Below are 20,434 nucleotides of genomic sequence, written 5' to 3' on the forward strand. Positions count from 1 at the left end.
ACTACTGTGCCCAAAGACGCGGGATCGAATCCCGGCCTTGGCGGCCGCTTTTCAATGGAGCCGGAAAGCAAGGCGCCAGTGTGCTGTGCGATGTCAGGGCACATTAAAAAATCCCAAGTGGTCAAAATTTCCGGATTCCTCCAATACGGCGTCTCTCATAGCCTGAGTCGCTTTGGAACGGTAAACCACACAAAACAAACAAACAAACGATTCACTTCTTGTTTAGCCATTTTTGTCTTTGGCACTTTCAAATTGCGCGCTATTCCGTTCCTATGCCCTTTTTCGGCTCTACTTCCAGTTGGGTAACGTTACCTCCTCTACGTCACATTAATTCACTTCTTGTTATTGATTTTAGTCGTTGGCACTTTCAAATTGCGCCAATCCCTTCCTATGCCTTTCTCGGCTCGACTTCAGGTTGCGCGAAGTCAGCTTAATTGACTGATTTAATTAGTATTTGATACATCTCGACGTCACCCTGATTGACTGACTTCACTATTTTATAGTATTTGATACATTCAAATATGGCGCGAAGCCATTGGCACGAGAGAAAAGCGGAATTATGAAGAGCGTTTTACGATGGGCCTCCACAGTATATGGCGCTCCAGAATGGCAGGCTATCACTGTGACAGGGATGCTAGACCTGCTGGAATTTATTTTCGAGAGAGTATAGAGTGGTTTATTGAAATCCAAAAAGTGGCTGCAGAACCTCCCGAATGACTTTCAAGGGCAGAGCCTTTGTTGTCGCTGCAGAAGGTTTAATGAGACGAGGTCAGTCTAACACTGGCTGATCATGACATTTATTCATGTAAGTTGCCTTGTGTGTCTTTTTTTCATGTTTTGATCGGAGTTTCGTGTTATGTCGTGTGCTAAAGCCTGGCAATAAAGGAAAAAAAAACATTCAGGGCGTGTCACAGTGGTAGAGCGCTCGGCTGGAATTCCAAGGGATGGAGGTGGTGCTCTGTGATTGGTCGAAACCTCTATGACGTCATCCTGCCTCGGTAAATCAGAACGCCGCAAAAGCGAGACACATTTTTCTCACAACCGCAAGAGTCATTAAAGGCTTTCGCTTTAATAGAGGGATACTGCTGACAAAAATTTCTTCTTCGAGCTGGCCGAGTTTGCTCTATTCATACTGCTGCTGCTCTTATTGAACGCGGAGGTTGGACGCATGTGCAGTCACCTAGAAATTTCTGTTGCAAACAAGGAACCTTTTGTGAACACAAATCATGAATGTAGTATTAATTATTCGAGCCAGACTTCAAGTGTAGCGTGTAAATGCTGCTGAAACTACGAACAACTCACAAATATAATCCGTTCCATTGGCACGACAAAAACGTATATATTGTGCTAGAATCCCGCCTGGAATCGGCGGTGTCAGAGGACAATCGCCCACAGAGTGCTCGGCAAACTAACATGAAGCAGACGACATCTTGTTGCGAATGCAAGGGCCTTAAGACAGCCCTTTGTTGTCAGTAAGAAAAAAAAAAGATACACTTTTGCAGCTTTAACTTAAACCTACAGAAGGTATGCAAAATAACCCACAAAATTATGGTATTCTTAATCTGAAGTTTACAGGCAAAGAATAAAATATGGTTTTTAAGATATGTGAAATTATTTACATGTGAAATATTATTTAGAGGCTAAATAACAAAATAAAATACATGAGACGCCATATTGGGGCAAATATTGGATGTAGCAGCCTTTTAGCTGGTTTTCATGCTTCATCATGCGAGTTCGTTTTTTTTTTTTTTTGATTGGCTATTCTGCGGGAGCTAGAAAGCCTACATGCGAGCTCTCGATTTGACTAAAGGCCCGAAAGTAAAAAAAGAAAAAAAAAACTTTAGCAGGACTCTTGTGAGCCTAATACCTCACGACCTTCTGCAATAGTTATAGTTTTTTCTACTCATTGGTGTTAACAAAACCTCAAAAACTGAAAGAATGCGCCCCATTGTGAAACGAATAGCTGTGACAGGCTGGCGCTTTGAAATGATCCTGTGGGAATTTTATTTCATTGCTCACTTGCCACTCATCAGCTCAGTCTTCGATAGCGGAGTAGAAGATTGGCGTTGTAATCAGCACCCACTATATCTGCTTGCAATACTTAAGAGACGTGTCTGTCTAACTGCGATTAATGTCATCATCTCTCTAAACCTGCGACGAACGAAGGTTCCCTGGCTCATGGGTGGTGTTGTCCTTCGTAGGCGTAGCGGCCGCGGCGGCAGCGGCAGGAGCAGCAGCGGGCAGCAGCAGCAGCGCGGCGGAGGCGGAGGAGGCGGCGGCGGCGGCGGGGCTTCCCCGGGCGGCCCGCAGCGATGATGCGCGGCGAACCCGCGTCGGCCGCCGCGCCGTCGCACGAGGGAGCCCCCCGCGAGCCGGAGGAGGCCGACGAGCCGGTCCAGCTGTTCCGGCCCTTCACGCGCGAGTCCTTGGCCGCCCAGGAGGCGCGCATCGCCGAGGAGGCGGCACGGAAAGCGCTCGCCGCCCAACGCATCGAGGAGGGCATCCCAGCGGGCGCCGACGACTACGTGCACCACTCGCGCGAACCCAGGGACGCGGACCCGGACCTGGAGGCTGGCGGGCCGCTGCCCAAGCGCATCATCAACGACTTCCCGCCCGAGCTCATCGCCACGCCCATCGAAGACATCGACAAGTTCTACGAGAACAAAAGGGTGCGTTGCACTCGGTGCAGCGCCGCCCTTGCTCTGGTCTCAGTGTGCCTGCGTTGTGGCATGAATTCTGTTCACGTTTTATCATCCCCTATGATGTAGATCCCGCGTGAAAAGCATACAGCCCAAAGGGCTTGTTTCGAAGCCCTGAAGCACGAGCCATTTCACAACCTCAGCGACCATGGTGTCCAGAACGTTGAAGGGCCTCCTGTCGCGCATCCTCTCAAGCTCTGGACTGAGAGATGTTCTAGGACGTCTTGCTAAACCGTTTAAAAGGAAACATTTTTGGCTGTGTACTTTTGACGGGGGACTGTACCTTAACAGCTGTGGCAGCAATCGTGCTTAGCTCCAGGCTAAAGCGCCAAGAAGGGCTCAAAGAACCAATAATAAAGTGTCTGCGCATCTAGGTGAGCCCATTTACTGTACCTGTATTGGTACCACTAACAACGGGAAGGGCCTCGATACTGCGCATCTGCGCATACCGCGCATCTCAAACAATTAGTCAAATAAAAACCTCTGGGGTAACGTTTGAAATCCGCACTCCACTTCGCTATGTTATTCATCACTAATTTCTTATTTTATAAACTATTTCGCACATGCTCATTAGCGTACATTCGTTAGCCACCACGTTATGTGAAATAGTTTACGACTGTGTACTAATGAGCACGCGTGTTATAACACAAGCAAAATTACGGGATTAGTTAATAAGCGAGCAGTAAGTTGCATGTACGTGGGAGAGTATCCGTAGTGGGTCCGCGGGTGGGAACCGGTTAACACTGTCGCTTCACATAATTAGAAGCGAAGCTTAAAAGGGGCATGACACCAATTTTGAAAAATAAACTGTTCATTGCACCTCATTCCTGAGGTGTAAGCTAAAATGCATCAAAGTTTCAGCTCTATCAGTGCTGCAGATAAGTTTAAAATGAATATTTTAGTTTCTTCAGAAACAGCTTGCAGGTCTGGCAGTTGGCACAGTCGCTGATGACGTAATTCAGCTCCCAGGCACGCCCCTTCTTTAGCTGCATGTTTTGTGCAGGGGCTGCCTTAACTATGATTAGCGTGACTGCTGCTGCGTGGAACCGTGGTTAGCCCATATTGCGAACAGAAGCGCAGCTATGCTACTGGCCGTGGTTATCGCCATCCGAGCTTGGCGACTTCGGCTAGCTTACTTAACCTAGAAAATGGCAGTGGTTGTGGGCAGAAGGTGCCCGTTGGCGCCTGAGTACGGAAAGTGCACAAACTTCAGAGCGCCGTCCGAAGGCACCATAAAAGCCTACTACAACCTCGTGCTGTGCTGTCGTCAGAGGGTGCTGGTGGTCGCACCGAAGGGGTATCTGGGACAAAAACTAGATAGAGCTTCACTACAGTCTGTGTGTCCTTTTGAAGTAATTCTCATGACAGTAATTAGGGGTCGTAGTGGTTTGTGATCAAGTGCAAACACTGTCCAAGCAATGTATCGGCAGCTTATTGAAGCCGCCACTGCACACGAGATGACGGCCAATGTCGGTTCATGACGTAACTAGAGCAGTTCAAAATGGTAGTCGCTCTCGGTGGGACAACCTCCACATTCTAAATTTTAGTCACTTATTTCGGAATAAACAATGCACCTAGGGGAGCTCAGCCTTTGAAAATAACATAATAAGGCCTGGTTTTATCTACCTAAATACAAAACTACAATAGGTTAGGTGACCATGTCATGGCTTCTTTAGGTGCCCTTCCAATTATTTAGGCCCTTGCCAGAAAAATAAACCATCACCTGAAGTAACACTGTCTACCGTTATTTTTTTTTTTTGTCAAAGAGGCTAAGCAAACTTTGTGATGACCGTTTTGTAACCCTGCAAAGTGTGTTATAAACCGTGCTATAGGATGTTCATTGTCACATCTAAATAGTCTCGTGATTATGCTAACGAACGCGATTCACCGATGTTTGCATTATTCCATCGTTTAATTTAAACTCACCGTCCTTCCAGGGACAAATTATTGTGGAGCTTATGCCCTGTGTACAACTGCTTATGCACTCCTGGGCGTAGTAACATTGAACTATAGGACAGCCTAAAGCAGACAAAAGTAATTGAGTAGATGCATTCTGTGTGTGTCGTTCCTCTGGCGGGGTCCTCAAAGTGCTCATGCTGGTCAGATCTCTTCAATACTACCAGTGGCGAAACTTCCCATTAGGCCCTTGTATCAAAAACCGGTGGTTTTGATTGGTCAAAATTCGGGTGTTTACGAATGGTGACGGCACCCGCGGCCAATAAAGGAAACTGCGTCTAAATTCCAAACCGTCTGATTGTTTATAAATGCACAACCATTATTGCAAATAAAGTTCGTTGAAGACTTGCAGCATCAAAAATTATTAGGATAACAGCCATATAGTTAAGATAGAAAAGAGGAGAGAACATTTTGATTTCAGAAAAAGCAATGGCGGAAATGGCAAAAGGTTGTAGTGAGCGCTTCTAGGTGGCGCGACAATTCATAAACACCCGAAAAAAGCGGACAAAATGTAGTCACTTTTTGAAGCGGAGTATCGCAACTGGTATGATCCAAAAGCTCTGCACGCTGGTAACACGCTGTTGCCCGATCGATTGGCTGACTGCGCCAAACTGTTCTTCTTTGCAGACGTTCGTGGTCGTGAGCAAGAGCAAGGACATTTTTCGGTTCAGCTCGACGAAGGCGCTGTTTCTGCTAAGCCCCTTCAACCCGGTCAGGAGACTGGCCATCTGCATCCTAGTGCACCCACTTTTCAGCTTCTTTGTCATCGTAACCATTCTTGTCAACTGCGTCCTTATGACCATGCCCACCAACGACAAAATTGAACAAACAGAGTGAGTGGCACTATCTCGTCTACGCTTCGTCGGCTTCTGGGACCGTTTCAGTGGAACGTGCAATTAAATGGAACTTAATGGCGCTGACAGAGCCGATACGATGCTTTTTCTATTACGACAAACCTTATTCGCCGCAAAAGCGACATTAAAGAGAACTCGTGGCTATCAACAAATTCACAGTAAAGTTAGAAAATTTATTTTAAAAATCCAGCTGTGCAATGCAGTGAGCTCTCCTCTTTACTTGAATATACGTTACGTTCAGAACGTACCAGTTTGCTGAAAGATTTTGTATGTGCGGCTTGGTGACTGACGCGCATTTGTAACAGAGGTATACGCCTTAATACATGAATAAGCAACAGGTTTTGATGAAACTGAAGAAAAATAGTTCTCCCTTATAACAGAATGTTTTTCAAAAATGTACCCACTATTCCACGTAGGTAGAATGTGCGGCAAGAAAGTTCACAGTTTTTCAGACCTATGTTTTAGCCATTTCTGCGGCGCGATAAACCTAAAGGCGTGAGACGTAATTTTTTACGCGACCGGCATAAGCTTACTGCGGAGCCTAAGCAAAACTGACTTTATTCGTGCAGAAAATTTCACTGTTTGTTCTAAAACAAAAACACCCAATTTCTTCATTTTCTTTCTTTTCAGGACAATATTCACCACAATCTACACGTTTGAATCATGTATCAAAATGGTGGCTCGAGGATTTATTTTAGAACAATTTACATATCTTCGAGATCCATGGAATTGGTTGGATTTTGTTGTTATATCTTTAGCGTAAGTACAAACCTTTTCATTCAGACTGACCGTTGAAGCGCGCAACAAATGTGTGCAAGACTGTGTCAACACTTCTGCCTTTTTTCTTGCAGGTATGTTACAATGTTTGTTAATTTGGGGAACCTGAGCGCCTTACGAACCTTTCGTGTTCTTAGAGCCTTGAAAACCGTAGCCATAGTTCCTGGTAAGTTTATTTGATTTGTATTTTTGTCTGTGTGAGTGGCGTGTCCAATAGACTAAAAGGCGCAACTTTTCTATCAACGTGATCTACATCTTGCAATAGGAAAATTGTAAGATTTTCGATATAGCTTTAGAAATTATCAAAAGACAGAAAAGGTTTGTAACCTAGATGAGACCAGTATTTGCCTTTTTTTAATAATCTGGCGCAAAGGTTCAATATGACCTGAAGAACTTTACCACGAGTATATATTTTGGGAAACCAAAGTGTCGATCCCCTTCGCCATCTGCGTTTTTCTGGCTATAATCCCTGCAACTTCGTTGAGAGCAATGATGTCAAAATTTGTGTTTTTACTGACAAACGGTGACCGAATCTATGTATAATACGCTGCGTCTGTCTACCAAAGATATCTCACTGGTTATGTGTTGCTTCTTCACCTTTATACTTTTGTCGACTGTGGACTAATTTATCTTAGATTTCATTCACTAGTTTCATACACAGCTAGCGTGAACAAAAGTAACAGACCTGCCATCCGCGTTCCCAACCGTGCAAGAGCCGCGCGCGGACGCAACCTGACAACGCACTGTTGGTGTCAAAAGACCGGTGCCTCGTCAAGTGGAGCATCCATGCAGTGCTGCACGGTTCGGAACGCAGGGGGCGCGTCTGTTACTTTTATCCACGATACGTAGGCAGAACTGCTGTACCTTCTGAATGCAGTAAGAAACATATTTTTGCTATTGTCTAAACTCGTCTACGTTATCTTCACTCTTCTCTCCTTCCGTTTGAGACGTTTTGAGCCGGAAGAGTGGATTCCACCTGATTGTTCGTCTGGTAACTTGAGGGCTATAATTCCCAATTATGTCTACCAAGCGTTCTACAGCTCCGCACAGTGCAGCATTTTCAGAAAAATCCTGTGCGGTGTCTTTGAATTCGCGCTGCAGACTTTATGGTGTAATCTAAAGCGATTCTTTGCCACTCTCTTTTTATGCTTGCAGGTCTCAAGACGATCGTGGGAGCCGTGATCGAGTCTGTGAAGAACCTCAGGGATGTGATCATTTTGACAATGTTCTCACTGTCGGTTTTTGCCTTACTGGGGTTGCAAATCTACATGGGGGTACTGACGCAAAAATGCGTATTAATACCCCCTGCCAACCTCTCCCATGCCGAATATGCAAGTTTCATTGAAAATGAAAGTAAGTACACATCATTCCTTTATCATGCTTAACTTTTGCTTTATTCTATCCTTCATAGCCTCTTTTCTTTTACGTTACCTTTTTATAATAGCTTCTGAGTAGATATCATTGCGTAAATCACGATTGTTTATCTCTATGCATGCCATTGTGTAAAATCTTGCAGTAAAAAAAGAAAACCTCTAATACTACTGAACAGCGCATCATACTTAAGATAGTGACCGTGCTTTACTACAAGCGAATGTTTGCCGTGGATTCTTTTATTGCTTTTGGTCTCTCTTACTTATCGTGTTGCGGTAATTAAGGCATGGTTAAGTGCCGAAGGCAAGAAATGCATGAACTGTTTTCTTAGCTGCTTACTAATGCCGCTCTTTCTCTGTCCGCTTGCAGCAAATTGGGCAGTTGACGATGATGGGTTGTACCCACTGTGTGGCAATTCGAGTGGTGCAAAGTAAGTGTCATGTAACATTCGCACTTCCTATATACGAACTCCTGGTTCAACTTTCTCTATTCTCCGCTTAGAGTATTTAGGACACAATGAAAAAATCCCCTTTCAAAATGCTTTGCCCTTTTTTTTTTTTTTTTGAGCAACACTTTGTAGCAAAACTGACTGCGCTAAGTAATTTAATTTCGTTATCGGGTGTCATCATACAATGAAGGTCGAAGAGAGACAACTGTGTAAATTCTAAACCACTGCTACTAACATTCTGCATCATACAAGATACAAGATACAAGCTCTAACAACCGCCGCGCAGTCTTGTCACACGTAAGGAAGTTTAGCTAAAACATAATGTTTCATGAGCGCAAGTAGAATCTATTAGCGTAAGGTTTGGAGGTATCAGGTGATTTCAATAAATTCGCACCGACGACTAAAATCGGGCTCCTTCCCTTTTCCGCAGCAACCGATTTGGAGTGCAAATTAACTTATCACAACGTATTATAATATTTTTTATTTAAAATATCGTAACCCCAGTTATCTGCGTAACGCATGTTTACGAATGTCCTTTCTCATTTGTTTTCTTGTTCCTCCTTCCAGGCAATGTCCAGAGGGTTACATGTGTCAGCAGGGTATAGGAGATAATCCAGACTATGGCTACACCAATTTTGATACTTTCGGTTGGGCATTTCTTTCTGCGTTCAGGCTCATGACTCAAGATGCTTGGGAATTACTTTATCAAATGGTGGGTGTGCTTCTCTGCGTTCATCGCGCCCGTTCGGGCTTCGATGCATGAATGCATGAAGGAACGACTTTGACAAAAGGACAGCGGTAGCCCATGTCTACACTCCACTACGGCTTCTCTCATAGCCTGAGTCACTTTGGGGCGTTCAACCCCATAAGCAAGCCGACTAAGGCTATGTTTTACGCTATAAAGGAAGTGCATACAGTTTCTGCTCAGGGGGAAACAACTAAAAATCAGCCTGCATGATTACAGGACAAATTGTAAGCTAACGGCAACAGAAATACGAGTGCGCTAACCAAGTTAGACTAATTTATAGGTGATAAGAAGCGGCTTAGTATGTTGTCTTTTCAGTAAGGCTAGTCTGCGGCTAGCATATAGGTCGCAACTACCGTATCTTCTGTAAGAAAACACCCAGCATGCTTGCTCGCGAATTGTACCTGACATATGGACACTTCATACTACAATGGATACAAGTGCTCTGTTATGATTAAATGTGATTATAACTGAACCAGTGTTTGCGCCGCAGCGTGGACACCTCTTGCTTATACAAATCGAACGTTCGCTTAAAGGCCTACTTGTGCACGTAGAAGAGCGTCAGCGAGCAATCAAATCTTTTAGGAAAACGGGCGATCTTAATGCCACTGAAATAACCACTCTGGTGTTCCAAAAAGCGCCAGACAATCACGTTGAGTGTTTCTCTCATATGGTTTCGTTCCACTCTCTCACTCTCTTACTCTCTCTCTCCCTCTCTATTTCTCTCTCTCTCCCCACACTCATTTTTCATCGACAGGTGCTAAGATCGGCGGGCCCTTGGCACATGTGTTTTTTCGTGGTGATAATCTTCCTGGGCTCATTCTATCTAGTGAATCTGATCTTGGCTATCGTAGCCATGTCGTACGACGAACTACAAAAGAAGGCCGAAGAGGAGGCGGAGGAGGACCGCCTTCTTGAAGAAGCCATGCGGGCCGTAAGTAGAGCGTTTCCTCCGGAGCATCGTGATTTTTCTCCCGCGTGAGAGCTAACGCTTCATGGTCTCTTTACTACTGTTCACGCTATAAATTGCATTGGAACCATATAAATAAAAATTGATTTAAGGTAGCATGTCTCTACCAGTTGTTAGGAGAGTTAACGGTCAGCGTCATCAGTAGCAATTGTTCCTATAATGTGTGCATTTTGCACCGCTTCTAAACAGCTCCATGTAACCACCGAGTTAGCGAATGAAAATCCGTAACCGTGCATATGAGAGAACTCCAGATCACATTCAGTTCGGTGCAGGGAAATAATAGTGTATATTTGTGGTTTACGGGATTTCAAACAGTTCTCTACCAGAAGTCCCCCGAAGTAAACAAATAAACAGCAAGGTAAATTTAAAAAATCAAATAAATAAATCTCTACAGTAGCTAGATAAAACACATGTCATGCTTCGCCTCTTCCTCATACGAGGCAATATAAGAAGACACAGACACCACCTACATGTTCAGCACGAAGTCAGTACATCGAAGCGTTTGTGTTACCCCTGCTATGTTAAGCTGTGTGGCCTAATCCCTTGTCCCATGAGGCTTTTACACAAGCAGAGAAAGATGACACTGGCGTTCATACATATACGTTTAACCTCCGAATGAAGGAATACCTAGCAGTATACCTAGTAGCTTATTTTTCTACACCCCTGCGTCTTAGAAAGCAGGTCTAACCAAAAGCGAAAATACTAGCTGTACCCAAGAAAGCATAAAACCTCTGTGTCCTTTCCTTGTGTGTTTTAAGTGCAGCTTTCAGTAATTAGGCTATACCAGCTACCCCTATTCATAGCTTCGTTAAATAAGCTGACACGAACGCTACTCGTAACCAGTTGATGTCGTGTTTGTTCAACAGTCAATTTATGGTTGTGCACGTTTTCAGCTAGACGCTTTATTAGCATTCAAAATTAACGAGCTTAAGACACATTCCACAGCTCCCAATAGCGTTCGTCAATTTTGACTAAACATTATCCACGCACATACATTTCGGCGTCATTTCGGATGAATTTTCCAGTCTGCAATACCAGTAATCTTCTGTTGTATCGGCATACCATCGTCGCCAACAAAACAATAGACGCAGTCCTCTTACGTTGGTCGATGCATACAGATTATGCTTTCAGCAATGATGACAAAACGTCGCCGTTTTCTGTTGTCAGCTTTATCTAAAACTACAGTAGTGCGAGTCAAGCTTTATAGGAGACGTTCCCCGCATTCAACAGCGCCGTCATTTCCGCTGCTATCGAGTAATATGCAGTTCCCAAAAACTTCTGCATTCGTACAGTCGTTGCCGGCTCTCTGCAGGACGTGTGCTGCGTAGTCACTTGATCCTGGCGGGTAAGCCTTCATTGTAGTGGACGTTGCCACAGATAATGCTGTGGACCTGCGTGAGAGGAAAGCGCTGCATACAATCTGAGAGCCACATACGAGCTGAGGGCCGTATGTACGAGCTGAAGACCGTATGCAGGTTTAGCGCCGTATGTAGCCATCGTTGCCTCTTCATCCAGAGGGAGGCGAAAGTGTGAAGTCTCTCGTTTGTTTTTTGTTTGTTTGTTTGTTTGTTTTTTGTTTTTGTTTTTTTTTTTTTTTTTCAATATTCGCTTCAGTCATGCAGCATATGTGCTTTCGGGTTGGTTCATAGGAAGAAGAGGCCCGCGCCGAATTGGCGGCCGGGGGTGGTCGGCCGCACCATCCAGAGGGCGCCGGCGGCGACAACGGCGGCGGTCAGTTGGTCAAGAGCCCCTCGGAGTTCTCGTGCCGCTCGTACGAGCTCTTCGTGGGCCAGGACCGGGGCGCTGAGGATCCCAGGGACCTCCGGGAGCGGGCGAGCCTAAGGAGCGCCGACGCGGCGGCCGAGCAGCTAGACGACCTCTGCTACCCGGAGTCGCGGCCGCGCTCCGCCGCCAACTCTAAGGTGCGGAAGGTAATCCTACACCCCACCCACCTTTCTACGCGCGCGCACTCGAACACACACACACACACAAGCCACACATGAGTGCCGCCTTTCGCCTGTGAATGACCGATGAGTCAGCCCTTTTCCCAGCTGGCAACACTGTGTTCAGAAAACACTAGAACTCAAAAACGTCGAACTCGACGGCTGCCTTGCCATATCATCTTGAATTCGAAGCTTTAGTGCACTGAGCTGTCATTGTGAAGACCCCCATACAAGGATGACAGAGGGCCAGGAAACATAACATCAGGAATAGTATAATCCCACTGGGTGCTCCGGTGTTACCTTAAAGGAAGGAAACATCTTGCAACATCTTAATAGAAGTCTAGAATCCTGGCACTAATAAATCATGCCGTATTTTGTAAGTTTTATTTACTTCATCCATGACCTTGAAAGGTTGCCTTAATTTTTTGTTCATTAGAGCATTACTTTTTTTTTATTGCTTTCTTTCCGTACTCATGACCTAGCGGTTTAATTTTCAAGTTTTCTTTTTGGTCACAATACGGAGCAGACACTAAGTGTGTTGTCTAATCCCCAGGAAACTTTAAACCCCATTTACTTCCCAACAAGCGGAACTTATTAACACAACCGAACTAGCCCAGAATAAACCCATGTAAAGAGTTTGCATTGAATAATGTTCAGAGTATATTATGCCGGACTTTACCTGATATGCATTGAGCCTCGGGTGGCTACAGAAGTTCATTACGGCGTATTACGCTACCTGCAAATGCAGCAGCGCATTTCATTGCAAAACGTTCAACACTCATCACTGTGTTTCTCAGTGGCGCTCAGTTTATGTTCAATTTTTTGATAAGTCATGTCTTAAAATTCGATTTAATATATAATACTGAACCCAGGAGAGGTCAAATTCTTGTTTAGCTACTAACTTTGTATGCAAGCTGTGTGGCTTCCCTTTCTAGTCGAATAGAGCAGTAAACAAAAGCTAGAGCTATGTCAACAATACGTCGAAATAATCCGTAGTTATGTCATAACGTGAGGCTTTTCTGCAGTTAATTGTGTTGTTGTTTTTTTCTGTAATACTGTTTGTTGTAACTACACAAGATTCTGATGTTACGACAGAAATTTGTTCTCACAACAAGTTCGCTGTTAAAACCTGCACAGAAATTGTGTTGTGGCAATAGACAATTTTGTGGGTTTTTTTTTTTTTCTTACTGGAAAGCTGCGCTTGCGCGGATGCTGAAGAGCAATTATTCCCTTATTACACATCTACTCTAACTTGGGGAAGCCTGCATAAAAAAAAGACAGCTGTCATTGCATTGAATTTTCATCGCAATGAAGAATGTGACTACCAGACAAAGGAAAGCAACACAATAATTATTATTACGATGCATAAGTTACAGCCTGTATTCCAATGTTTCAGTGTAATTGTTTAAAATGAGCATTGAACCTGTTATGACTGGGCAGAAAGACTTTTACAACTAGGTTTGTTGTTCGTTTTTTTTTTTTTTTGCGGCGCCTGCCCTTACAAAACGTAAACGAATGTTTGATAAGAATGTATATTGACACAGAAATAGAATGCACGCTTTCCAGAAAAGTGTAAATGCGAGTAAGCTAGGCTTCAGGCGACCAGTTTTATATTTGCAGTATCCCAAAGCCAACTCATCAAAACAGAACGGCCGCAAGCTACAGCATGTTAACAAGTTAGTAAACTAGGATCTAGTACTAAACCTATGGCGATTTCAGAGGGTATTCATTTTGTGTACTCATTAGCTTTCGTTCGCGAGCTTTTATCTTTTATGTTTTATGTTATGCAATATGTCGTTCTGCTTGCTTCCCCCACACATTCGCAATCGAAGTGTCTAGCTGCTTGAAAAAGCAGGTGAAAGTTATGACACTCAATTCATTTCTAGCGTACATCTAGAAAACGATCTGTACAGTGTGTTTCACTGAGTGAGCTGCATTACATTGATCTTATTGATTGATCTTTTTGCAGGCAAGCACAATGATCCCACAGTCACTTTCTTTCGTGTAATTCAGTTGTTTTATAATTAGCATGATCATATGTGCATCAAAAAATGAAAAGCGAAAGGCTGAATCAGCTCGCTTTTTTATATATTGACTTGGCCGCAACGCATGCGAAGCTTGTCAATCACTTCCCCGCTAACCAACGCGTGGGTTCAAAACCTCTTTGTTTGTTTGCAGATATTAGGGCGGCGTTATAGCAGTCCCTTTGTGAGTATTGGGAAAGGGGGACCCCTTTATTCGGGCAACCCTCTTCACTTGTCGGCCTGAGTTCGTGTGTCGTCCGTTCTGTTTGCGCTTTTTTGTTTGCCAGTGTTGACTAGTCCCGTGTTTTCTACTCTTCAGTTCTTTTTCATCTTATCCTCCGTTTTACTCTTATTATTCTTTGTCCTTTTTATTTTCTACTGGTGTGGCTGGACAGCTTGTTCGGTTTCGCCTTTCTTTCGCAGTATTTAATTTTGTGTGTGATTCTTAGCCTTGTCCTGTTGTAGAACATTGTGCAAGCCTAGTTTCTAGCTAGTGTTAGACTAGATATGCGTATTTATTTCTTTTGTCGACGTGCTCTTTAGTCGAACCAGCCGTGGACAATTAGGCTCCAATATTACAAAAATAGACAAAGTCATTGATCCGCCTTTCTTCTACGTGACAGCACTTGATGCTGCAATCTTTACTAAAATAATTGCATTGAATGTAGCTAGCATTGCTTAAAAGCGACGTTGTTGTGTTTAGCAATATTAAACTAGGGTTAATTACATGTAAATGCTTTGTAGTCAGGTATGCATTCTCGCTCTACACAATCATTTCACAATTTAACACGTTATCCAAAGTTTCTGCAATCAGCATATAGCATACATACCAACTGCAAAATTGCACACGGCTGGTTACTGTGCTCGTCAATTACACTCGCGGACTGTGAACAGACCCAAATGCAACTGCCTCCCATTGGCTCAGATGTAGCAGAAAGATCCCCTAAATCGATCACGTAGGAAACGGTTAGAGTCCAGCGGCGTATTGCTACTGCACTCGATAGCCAGGTTGTGATTATCTCCTTTGCTCTTGCGATAGTGGATTGCATAGCCCTTCCCCAACCCAACCCCATCAGTACATGGATGTCATAGGAGTGCTGTGATGCTAGACTGTGCTCCACAACCTCCGGCAAGGGTGTCCTGCTGCAGAGGGTACAGTCTTCCGCATATCTGCAACGACGGCTTTCTCTTCGAGTGCCCCCCTCAACACGTAACCACCGAGAGCGGCAGTTTCCCTTATAGACCTCACCGCCTTTAGTAGGCCCTCTGGCGACAGCAGTAGCAACTGCGAGGCTGGAGATTTGCCCCATCTTAGCGAATAGCCTCCAGTGGCAGAGACGGCGAGTTTCTTTGCAGACTCGTGGGCGCCTTCCCATTTAGTGCATGTGGCTGCTTGGCTTGAGTGTCTCTGCTGTAGGGGTTGTAGCTTGCCTATGCTGCTGTCGATGCATCACTGTCTGCATGAGTTTTCAGCTGCTGCCTGCCGATGCATCTGTATTCGCATGCAAATACCTCAAAGCGCTGTATCATGTTCACTAGCCTCTTAAAATGTCAAACACTTATAATGCAAAACTTCTTTTTCATCGTTCTTTTTTTTTATTAAGAAATTTATTCCTTAATAATTTGTGTGAATTTTGACATGCACATTATTTATCAAAATGAATAATTACTCACAATAACACCACTCTGAATACACCACAACTCTGCACGTGCAACAGAGTTACATGTGTCGAAGAGAAAACCTTAAACAAAAACAAATAAAAAAAACCTGTTTTTGTCAGCCTCTTGTGTACTTGTTTCGGAAAGCACATCGATCAGTGCATCTTTACCCTTTGCGTTATGAACAAGCCATTTTCACGAGTGGAATTGAGCAGTGTTACTGCACTTACAAACTCCCTTCATCATCTGTGCTTCCAACTGCTTTTTAAGCTTTCTTTGCAAAGAAATGAACCTGCTGTACAGGCGTGAGCACGCATAACGCTAAATTTAATGACAATTGCAATGACATTTTCCTAAAGCTTCAACGAGGTCGCCCATTGATTGTCTTCATACGCGTGTTCGCGTTCTGTGCGCAAATTTTGCTTCCGCGAGCTCCATCAGCTTGAGAATGTGCTATTGTGCTTTGCTTTTTAATCGGCGATAAATGGGAAACTTTTAATCTATGTTGCAGAAAACTGTTGCTTAGTGAAGCACATACATGCTAATGTGCTTTGTTCATCGTCGACGATAAATGTGCAAACATTGAACCAGTAATGAAGGGAACAGTTATATAAAGAAGCAAATAATGAAGAAAAATAATTTTTCGCCATGTACAACTGTCTGCACGCTTACATAGAGCGCCAGAGTGGCACGTTACAGTATGAAGAAAGTGAAAGCCCGGCTCACCGGCTCCATAATTGGCACAAACAGCAATCGTTGTCTCTAGAGGCCAATGCCAGCTCAAACACTTCACTTCTTTTTTTGTGACAGGGTGGCATTCAAGCGTTCTGAGCAATCGTGCTGACGGCAGTACCAGAAGCAGGCCGCGCCGTCGTGCCAGTTGAGCCGACATTAGCGCGGTCTTTTGCAATGCCCTTATTTTATGCAAGTTGAAAAACGGCTTCATCAACACGGTGGTACGCTTTTATTATATGCCGTTCGCTTGACCGTTTCAAAGCCAGTCCAGGCTGCTAAGTACCATGAGTACATTGAGCAGAAAATCCGTGGGTGGTCTACCCAATATGCGACTGAAAATCTTCGTAACCCTTGGCGCAAGTTTAACAGTGACGCACGAAATACTTTTAAGCGTCCTTCTCATAACTCCATTCTTTTTTTCTCAACGCAAGGTTCATCAAATGCCAGTAGTGGGTGTATTGCAGCTGGTAGCCATTACTTGTGGCTATTCGCTGTTCGCGTTACAACTGCTCACGACTGTATACACGTGCCATTCGCGGTGCTTTTGGCTTTGTCTTGTTGCGTTTCGCCTGCCCGCCACTCCTCTCTTTCTGCTTTGGGTGGTGCATACGCCCTTTCCTCGTTATCCCGCCGCTTCACCCAGTCTCTCTCTCTATCTCGGTTTCTCTTGTGCCGCGCTCTTTTCTATGTTGGGCGACCTGGCCAAGCAAGGCTGTGTTCCCCCTTGCATGTGTCACGTGATACCCCGAAGCCCGGATGTTTTTGCAGCGCATCACTAAATGGGAAAACTGACGAAGGCTTTTCGCACCGCGGAAGTCACAGAAACGTCCCCTTTCGCATTGGCCAAGGGTAAGTAGTGCACAGGCGCACGCGCGGACCCCCCTCTGTGATCCTCCCGGAATGAAGCCGTGCCGCAACGCCAGCCTCCCCCTTTCTTCATCTTCTCGTGACGTAGCGATCCCGAAGCCCACGTAGCGGTGCAGGTTATGTCTCTCTTTCTCTCTATCTTTCTATCTCTTTCTATCCTTCTCTTTCCAAGTAAGCTGTTTCGCGAGGCGCAGACAGTCCGTAGACAGTGCCTTAAGCGATGTCTGTGTTCATCGCTGTCTCGTATCTTTCATACGGTGCTGAGACTTCGTAGCAGCCCCTTTTCTTCCCACAGTAGAAAACGCGAGCCTCCCCTGGATGAGCGTAGGCCGGGCAGCCCGTGTGCCAAGGCGTTACAACAAGTAGTATTGGCGGCTGTCTGCCCTAAAGAAGAAAAAAAAGAAGAAAAGTGATGAAAGTATGCACGTGTAGCCTCTAGACATCTAGACTGCAGAACTGACCTCCTGCCTTCGCTTTGCGCGGAGAGGTCGGCGTGTGCATGCAGCGGCTACGGCGTCCCGCTCGTGTAGTGGTACAAGTGGGTCGCGCTGCTAGAGCGATTCACATTTCATACCTTGTCGACTCATTTCTTCCAAAAGCATGCACATAAAAATCTAACATCTCATCCACTTGAGGTTCGAAAGACATCTCCAAAAAACGCTCATGAGCAAAAACTCTCGATGACATTCTAAGTGATGAAATCTCCCGAGCTTTTGACGCAGCTCACAGAAAATAGACTTTATTGCTCGTGAACTAATTCGACCTGACAGTCTTTCGTAATTTTCGCCAGCAGCAGTTAATGATTCAGCTGTACTCTAAAAAGCAAAAAGAAACGTGCTTCCTGTTCAAAACGTTTATGAACGAACCGCTTTCAACATTCTATGACGCAAACCATTATTGTGTTCTTTCCAGCAAAACATCCAAGTCAGCTTGTCGAATCTAAAAGCATTCAGCGGCGCATTGCAACTTCCTTAAACGTCTTTGTTTGCCCAGAAAGCTCACCCGTCAGACTTACACATAATACTGCTTGTAGACTTTATGCTGCTTCTCGTCTCAAACGTTTAATGGATACCTTTCGCTGAGAAATCGCACGTTAAATAACATCCAACTGAACATTGCTTAATATAACATATCTAAGCGTGCGTGTTTGCTATCTACTGCGGACCAAAAAATAAACCCCTGATATGTCTCCCTGATCACCAGTACTTGTGCTATTCATCGAAATGTCAGGAATGTTTGGCAGCATCAATTCTGGCGTATTCTGCGATAAATGCCATCACTCTTGAGTCAACCAGGCCCTGTACAGTGTACATATTCTAACTTGGGAGCAGAAAACGAACTACATCATGTGTAAGCATTGCTCGGGTAAGCAAGAAAGCAACGAAACAAAAGCAAACAACAAAAAGTATATATATGTTAGAAGCAATCACGCCTTGGTCTCTTTTATCTTACCCACTGAACACATCTGCACCTTCTATACAGCTAGAATACAGCTTGATGGGGCATTCAAGGCACCAATCACAGCTAGTGAGGTGTTAAGGCCATTTATGGAACCCCTACAAGCAGGGGTCACATTCAATGAACTTCCACTTCTTATTTCATCTGGTCAGATATCAGCACAGAGGCAGCATTAGAAGAAATAAGATACCGGCCGGACAAAGAAATCACAAGAAAGCGGCTCCTACCGTCGGCGATAGCCGCGTCACACGCCGCATACACCAACTAACTACTGACTGATTCGTGCAGTTCATGCTGAGGTGGGGTCGATAATGAGTCAATTGTCCGGTCGTTTCTCACAAAAGCTTGATGGACACGACTTCGTCAACAAACCAATGCGAAAACAACAAATGGAGCGAAATGAAAAATCGAGGCCTTTCGAATGTGGTTTCGGCTTTTACGAAACACCTCAAGCATATCTGCCTTCTTAATAGATCAAGTTTTATAATAGCCCTCACATACCTCGTCTAATTATCCATATAATTTGGGTTAGACGACAACTTCCAAGATGTTTTGTAGATGTCCTGAAGCTCTCTTATATACCTAGTCAAACTAAGGAGCTGAAAATAAATAAAAATATTTACTTACTATATTAAGTTTCTATAAGCAATGTGCATAAGAGAGCTCTACAGAGAATTCTACAATGTCTCCCATACAAGCACAAAATGTCAATGAACAGAAATTGTGCTGCCAAATTCCTCTGACAGAAAACTTCCACTAATACTTATACATTTCCGCTACAACGGTTTCCTGTGTGCCCATGTCTTGAGCTGCTTATCAGCAAAGTTGTTTGAGGCATTCTGTGGTTAATAACGTAATGATTAATGAAAGTTAGTCATGTTTTAATGTAACATCCTGTTATTTGAAAACGTTGATTTCTACCAAAATACGAAAATTAAACTTAAAAGTAAAAGTGGTCACTATATGGGTACAGAGTGCACTTTGTGCAAAACATATATAATAAAATCGTTCCGCACACGTCAAGAAAAGATTTCTTTTGGTCGACTAAACATATCGTGTAGATACAATATTTCAGAGCATTCGAGATTTTCTTAGACGTTTTGAGACGTACTGTGCTCAGTGGGTTATATACTAGGTTAACTAAAAATGCGTGCGCTGTTGGGAATCAACCAAACATATTAAAAGTCAAAGAGAAATAATGCTGATTTTTTCAGCCCCTTTTAAGCGACTGAGTATCGGTGTTTTAAACTAGGATTGACGAAAATGTACATGACATCAATGTCATTAACGCTATCTGTGACACCGCCGTTACCTCGCAGCCGCTCACAGTCCCGCGTTTGCACCTTCGCAGTGCACACCTAGCAGTAAACAAGTGTCGTCGTCGCTGACCGGGGATATGTCACAGTTGAAACGCATTGAAAGAATATTTTTGAAAAGTCACAGTAGAACTGTGGCCGGTATAATGCAAGAAAAATCTGGAACTATTCAAATCAGAAATATGATGTATTTCTGTTCTTCATCCCAACCATCATATATTCTGCAGAAGCCAAGCAAGCAGCATTAATGCTCTTCAGAACTGTCAAGATTTCACTGACGCTTGCCAGGGTAGAGAACTGCATGTGCCATGTTGAAATGTACTAACTATTATGCAATTTTCCTCTTTGGCTTGTAGTGTAGGGAACGCAGCTACATTGTCACCTCTTAGCGTAGTCCACAAACTTCCCAGAAGCCCTTATTCCGTGCATGATGCACACTAACATAGCGTTTCAAGCCGAAGTTCTGGCTTGTTATAAAAGGAAGTTTATAATTTATTACTAAATTTATAACTAGAGCTGTAAAGCACTCACAGACAGCGCTGTGCGTGCGTGGTGGTCCTTTCTTAGTTCTTATTTTATTACGCTGGCTCCTTCATCAGCTTGAAAACCATC

General features: G+C 44.1%; 1 protein-coding gene across 3 annotated transcripts in view; it reads left to right on the forward strand.

The window, feature by feature from the left end:
- Positions 1-2,312: 2,312 nt before the first annotated feature.
- The window catches only part of para (sodium voltage-gated channel paralytic), a 62,874-nt gene continuing 44,752 nt past the window's right edge, over positions 2,313-20,434 (forward strand). For 2 of the 3 annotated variants that reach the window (XM_084592660.1, XM_084592661.1), the window contains exons 1-9: positions 2,313-2,669; positions 5,283-5,488; positions 6,140-6,268; positions 6,361-6,452; positions 7,442-7,639; positions 8,027-8,087; positions 8,673-8,817; positions 9,608-9,784; positions 11,470-11,742. In XM_084592660.1, the coding sequence (XP_084448786.1) occupies positions 2,313-2,669; positions 5,283-5,488; positions 6,140-6,268; positions 6,361-6,452; positions 7,442-7,639; positions 8,027-8,087; positions 8,673-8,817; positions 9,608-9,784; positions 11,470-11,742 (1,638 nt within the window). Of the gene's footprint in view, positions 2,670-5,282; positions 5,489-6,139; positions 6,269-6,360; positions 6,453-7,441; positions 7,640-8,026; positions 8,088-8,672; positions 8,818-9,607; positions 9,785-11,469; positions 11,752-20,434 lie in introns of all 3 variants that reach the window. The other variant, XM_084592659.1, reaches the window with a different exon arrangement.

The sequence above is a fragment of the Amblyomma maculatum genome, chromosome 2 (genome assembly GCF_055883805.1).
Source record: "Amblyomma maculatum isolate TAMU_Amacu chromosome 2, ASM5588380v1, whole genome shotgun sequence".
Lineage (NCBI taxonomy): Eukaryota > Metazoa > Arthropoda > Arachnida > Ixodida > Ixodidae > Amblyomma > Amblyomma maculatum.